Raw genomic sequence first — 6,000 nt, forward strand, 5'->3', positions numbered from 1 at the left:
CGTCTCACACCTGTAATCCCTGCAGTTACGGAGGTTGAGGCAGGAGGATCACTTGAGCCCAGGAATTTGAGACCAGCCCTGGCAACATAGTGAGATCCCACCTTTACAAGAAAATTAGCTGGCCGTGGTGGCATGTGCCTGTAGTCCCTGCTACTCAGGAGGCCAAGGCGGGAAGATCATTTGAGCCTGGGAGGTCGAGGCTACAGTGAGCCATGTACTGTAGGTTGGACGACTGCACTCCAGCCTGGGCTACAGAGCAAGACCCTATCTATCTCAAAAAAAAAAAAAAAAAAAAAAAGAGAGAGAAAGAAAATCTCCAGATGATGCTGGTGTATTCTTAACATCTCTCTAACATCTGCTAATCTCCCTTTTTGACAGAGAGACAGCAGGATGCAAGCTCAGAGCCTTCCATAGAAAACACTCTCCAGGCCGGGCGCGGTGGCTCACGCCTATAATCCCAACACTTTGGGAGGCTGAGGCGGGTGGATCACCTGAGGTCAGGAGTTTAAGACCAGCCTGGCCAATATGGCGAAACCCCGTTTCTACTAAAAATACAAAAATTAGCTGGGCATGGTGGCAGGCACCTGTAATCCCAACTACTTGGGAGGCTCAGGCGGGAGGATCACTTGAACCTAGGAGGCAAAGGTTGCAGTGAGCTGAGATCACACCATTGCCATTGCACTCTAGCCCAGGCGACAGAGTGAGACTCTGTCTCAAAAAAAAGAAAAAGAAAATACTCTCGAGTTAGGGTGTAATGACATCTCTGTTTTGTTTTTTCTTTTTCTACCTTTCTTCTCTTTTTTGTTTTGTTTTGTTTTGTTTATTGAGACAGTTTCACTCTGTTGCCCAGGCTGGAGTGCAATGGCGCGATCTCGGCTCACCACAACCTCCGCCTCCCAGGTTCAAGTGATTCTCCTGCCTCAGCCTCCCAAGTAGCTGGGATTACAGGCATGCACCACCATGCCCAGCTAATTTTCACCATGTTGGCCAGGCTCGTTTCTACTTGTGTTGATGACGTGAAGTTTTGTTTCAATAGAAGGGGAAAAAGATGTTGATTTAAAGAATAACAAAGTAAGTAACAGATTAGATGAGGCTATGGTAACAATTGTATCATATAAGCAGGAGGAAAGTGACTGAGGATGGTGAAACATTCACATGGTTCAACCACTTCATTGCAATGTGGGAAAACCGAGGCTCTGGCCAGGAGGAAGGCCAGCATCTGGGTTCAGCTGCGAGTGAGCGGGCACCATAGGCCCAGTCCTTCACCCATGCCCCCATCCCAAACCACCCCAACCATGTGGAAAACTGGCCCACCTGGTATCTTGCTCCGTGGGCCTCCTCAGGGTGGAAGCAGTTTTGATGGTGGTTCTGGGTAAGCATGTTGGCCTCAAAGTGTTCACATGGGGCATCCCCAGGCACCTCCTCCATATTGGGTGAGTCAGGCCAGGGCAGTTCCTATGATCCAATGGCTGACCCTCTAGGTGAGGCCTGGCAAAAATGAGGGGGAGGCAAAGACCAGATGAGTGGCTGGCCACTCACCTGAACCCCAGCCCGTTGCCCCAGTTTCCAGACAAGGACCAAGGAAATAAGGTTAGTCATCCATTCCTTTGGATGTTCCTGTTCTCCCTCTATTCCTGTTTGTTTATTCACTCAACAAACACTCACTAAGCACCTACTAAGCACCAGGCACTCTGCCAGCATTTGATGTGCGATTTCTAGTCCTTACTGCAGTGTTGCTGAAAGTGCACGCCAAGGACTCTGCATTACACCCTCCTGGGCTGTTCATAAAAATGCAGATACCAGGCTGGGCACAGTGGCTGACGCCTGTAATCCCAGCACTTTGGGAGGCCAAAGTGGGCCGATCACTTGAGGTCAGGAGTTCGAGACCAGCCTGGCCAATATGGTGAAACCCCGTCTCTACTAAAAATACAAAAATCAGACAGGTGTGATGGCGCGTGCCTGTAATCCCAGCTACTTGGGAGCCTGAGGCAGTAGAATGGCTTGAACCCAGGAGGCGGAGGTTGCAGTGAGCCGAGATCGCGCCATTGCACTCCAGCCTGGGCGACAGAGTGAGACTTCATCTCAAAACAAAAAACAAAAAAATGCAGATTCCAGCTGGGCCCAGTGCGGGTGGATCATTTGAGCCCAAGAGTTCAAGACCAGCCTGGGCAACTGGCAAAACCCCGTCTCTACAAAAAATACAAAAATCAGCTGTGCAGGGTGGTGCAGGCCTGTGGTCCCTGCTACTCAGGAGGCTGAAGTTGGGAGGATCACCTGAGTCTGGGAGGTCGAGGCTGCAGTGAGCCGTGACTGTGCCACTGCACTCCAGCTTGGGTAACAGACTGAAGGGAAAAAAAAAAAAAAAAAAAGCAGATTTCAGCTGGGTAAGATGGTGTGCACCTACAGTCCAAGCTACTAGGGAGGCAGATGTGGGAGGATCTCTTGAGCCCAGGAGTTTGAGGTGGTAGTGTGCTATAATTGCACCTGTGAATAGTTATAGCACTCCAGCCTAGGCAACATAGCAAGACCCCATCTCAAAAAAAAAAAAAATCTAGATTCCCCTTTCTTTCTCCCAGTTCACCCAGTCAGAATCTCCAAGAGAGTGAGGTCTGGGGCTGTGTGTGTTAAAGAAGTGATTCCAGCTGGGGGCGGTAGCTCATGCCTGTAATCCCAGCACTTTGGTAGGCTGAGGTGGGCAGATCACTTGAGGCCAGGAGTTCAAGACCAGCCTGGCCAACATGGTGAAACCTCACCTCTACTAAAAATACAAAAATTAGCCGGGCGTGGTAGCACGCACCTGTAGTCCCAGCCACTCGGGAGGCTGAGGCACGAGAATCGCTTGAACCTGGGAGGCAGAGGTAGCAGTGAGCAGAGAGCACGCCACTTCACTCCAGCCTGAGCAACAGAGCGAGACTCCATCTCAAAATAAACAAATAAAAATGAAAATGAAGTGATTCCTGGCCAGGCACAGTGGCTTACGCCTATAATCCCAGCACTTTGGGAGGCGGAGGTGGGCAGATCACCTGAGGTCAGGAGTTCGAGACCAGCCTGGCCAACATAGCCAAACCCTGTCTCTACTAAAAATACAAAATTAGCCAGGTGTGGTGGTATGCACCTGTAGTCCCAGTTACTCGGGAGGCTGAGGCAGGAGAATTGCTTGAACCCAGGAGGCGGAGGTTGCAGTGAGCCGAGATTGCGCCACTGTACTCCAGCCTGGGCGACAAGAGTGAGACTCTGTCTTAAAAAAAAAAAAAAAAAAAAAAATTCCCCAGGTGATTCTAGTACACCCAACAGTTTGAGTGTCCTTGTCTTATAGCTACTCTGCATTGTAGATCAAATTAATGCCAATTTTAGATCAGGCAACTAAGGCTCAGAGAGGTTCCTTCGGTCATTGAAGGTCGCAGTGGCTGATTCAAATCCAGGGCTGTGTGTGTGCCTGCTCTCTCGGAGGTGGAAGTGAGGAGCACTGGATCATACTGCCAACTCGCACAGGTCCCTTGGGAAGCACAGGGAGGGAGGCAAAAAGCTGGCCAGGTATTTTCAGAGCTGAGGACGACGTCTTTGACAAACGTGAACAGCCTAAAGTCACACAGCAAGTTTGTGGCAGAGCTTAGCCAAAAAGAAACCCTAACGTGTTTTTGTTTTGTTTTGTTTTGTTTTTTTGAGACAAAGTCTCTCTCAGTCACCCAGGCTGGAGTGCCGTGATGTGATCTTGGCTCACTTGGCTCACTGCAACTTCCACCTCCTGGGTTCAAGCAATCCTACCTCAGCCTCCTCAGTAGTATCTGGGATCACAGGCACGCACCATCATGCCTGGCTAATTTTTGTATTTTTAGTAGCAACGGGGTTTCGCTATGCTGGCCAGGTGAACTCCTGACCTCAGGTGATCCGCCCCCTTCGGCCTCCCAAAATGCTGGGATTACAGTTGTGAGCCACCGCACCCGGCCCCTAATGTCTTTTTTGGGGAGGTGAGGGCAGGGTCTTGCTCTGTCACCCAGGCTGGAGTGCAGTGGCTCTATCATAGCTCATTGCAACCTCAAACTCCCAGGCTCAAATGATTCTCCTGCCTCAGTCTCCCCAGTAACTGGGACTACAGGTGTATGCCACCACGCCCAGCTAATTTTTTTATTTTTTATTTTGTAAAAATGGGCTCTTGGCCAGGTGCGGTGACTCACGCCTATAATCCCAGCACTTTGGGAGGCTGAGGCAGGCAGATCACTTGAGGCCAGGAATTCAAGACCAGCCTGGCCAACATGGTGAAACCCTGTCTCTACTAAAACTACAAAAATTAGCTGGGCGTGGTGTCACATGCCTGTAATCCCAGCTACTTGAGAGGCTGGGGCAAGAGAATTGCTTGAACCCAGGAGGTGGAGGTTGCAGTGAAGCTAAGATCGCCCCGCTGCACTCCAGCCTGGGCAACAGTGTGTCTCAAAAGAAAAAAAAAAGGCTCTTGCTGTGTTACCCAGGCTGGTTTTGAACTCCTGACCTCCTGACCTCAATCCTCCTCCAGCCTCTCAAAGTGCTGGGATTACAGGTGTGAAGCATCACACCCTTCTGAAACCCTGGTGTCTTTTTTTTTTTTTTTTTTTGAGACGGAATCTCACTCTGTCACCCAGGCTGGAGTGCAGTGGCATGATCTCGGCTCACTGCAACCTCTGCCTCCCGGATTCAAGACATTCTCCTGCCTCAGCCTCCAAAGTAGCTGGGATTACAGGCACCTGCCACCATGCCCGGCTAATTTTTTTGTATTTTTAGTAGAGACGAGGTTTCACCATATTGGCCAGGCTGGTCTCGAACTCCTGACCTTGTGATCCACCCACCTCGACCTCCCTAAGTGCTGGGATTACAGGTGTGAGCCACCGCGCCTGGCCGCCCTGGTGTCTTAACTTGTGCAAGGGTTCTTATTTCTGGGTGCCCCTAGGGCCACCAACATCCATGCTCTGGAGTGGAGCTGGGTCAGGAGAGTCACTTAAAGATGCCCTCCCCACCCACACAGAGCCCCAAGGGGAGGGTGGGGGGTGGGAGGAACCCAACATCCCAAAACACCTGCAGCTTTTTTTTTGGTGCCCCCAGGTCACCTGCCCACATCCATCCTCACCTGCTGTGTTCCAGGGGATCAGGCTTTTGTTGCCAATCTTGGTGGAGAGCTGAGGAATTTCACCTCCTCCCCTGGGACAGCCAGGCCCAAGGCTCCTCCATCATCAGACCTGGAGAAGGGAATGGGGTGGTGGTGACAGCAAGGCACGGTGGGGAGAGGGCCACCCGCTGGCCCTTCCGTGGCCCCAGGGTCTCTCATCCTCCCCGGGCGGTTGTCCTCCCGACTCCTGGTGGTGGAAGAGGGGCGCATCGGCCCCGCCCGTCCTGGGCGTTTCTCTCCTGGTCCGGCCACATAAAGGAGCGTTGCCTAGCAGGAGAACGCCGCTCATTTTCCTGGGGGCGGGTAGCGGGCTCTACTCCACGTGCCCCTCGCTGCTCCCGTTTCATCCCCTACCCACAACCAACAGGCAGAATCCTTCTCTAAAATGCACTTGAGATGTGGGTATAATAATCAAAACCTTAAGCAGCTACACATGCCCCACCCAGAGAATGGACCCGGGACCCTCTCCATCCAGGCATTCAGCCAGTTCCTCCCCGGATCCCTCGACCCCTACCTCTCCTGTAGGCCTCCCCCTACCAGCTCCTCTTTTCTGCGGCCCAGTGCTAACCTTGGCTGGGTTTCCACGCACAGGGGCTGCCGGGGTGGGAGTGCCAGGGTCATGGCCTCTTTATTTTAACAATGAATCAGAGCGACGCTCGGGAGGTGGAAGGCAGGCCACGCCCCTGCCATGCTCGCATAGGCTTTCTCTGGGTGCCTCATTTATATGAAGACTGTGGGACTCTGTGGGACTGGACAAGCCAGAACAAGGGGCGGGGCGGAGGCAGGCGGGGCACGGATACCTCTGAGAGCGAGACTCGCTGCACGTTTAGCCTGGGCCGCCCGCAGCCCTCATCCGCTGGGGG

General features: G+C 52.4%; 1 protein-coding gene across 1 annotated transcript in view; it reads right to left on the bottom strand.

Annotated features, from left to right (window-relative positions):
* The window catches only part of LOC116459410 (TRIO and F-actin-binding protein-like), a 28,077-nt gene extending 22,290 nt beyond the window's left edge, over positions 1-5,787 (bottom strand). Inside the window, 3 exon segments of the mRNA XM_032139950.2 lie at positions 1,315-1,488; positions 5,099-5,207; positions 5,706-5,787. Of these exon segments, the coding sequence (XP_031995841.2) occupies positions 1,315-1,428 (114 nt within the window). The 5' untranslated portion in view covers positions 1,429-1,488; positions 5,099-5,207; positions 5,706-5,787.
* Positions 5,788-6,000: the final 213 nt, after the last annotated feature.

The sequence above is a fragment of the Hylobates moloch genome, unplaced genomic scaffold (assembly GCF_009828535.3).
Source record: "Hylobates moloch isolate HMO894 unplaced genomic scaffold, HMol_V3 SCAFFOLD_19, whole genome shotgun sequence".
NCBI lineage: Eukaryota > Metazoa > Chordata > Mammalia > Primates > Hylobatidae > Hylobates > Hylobates moloch.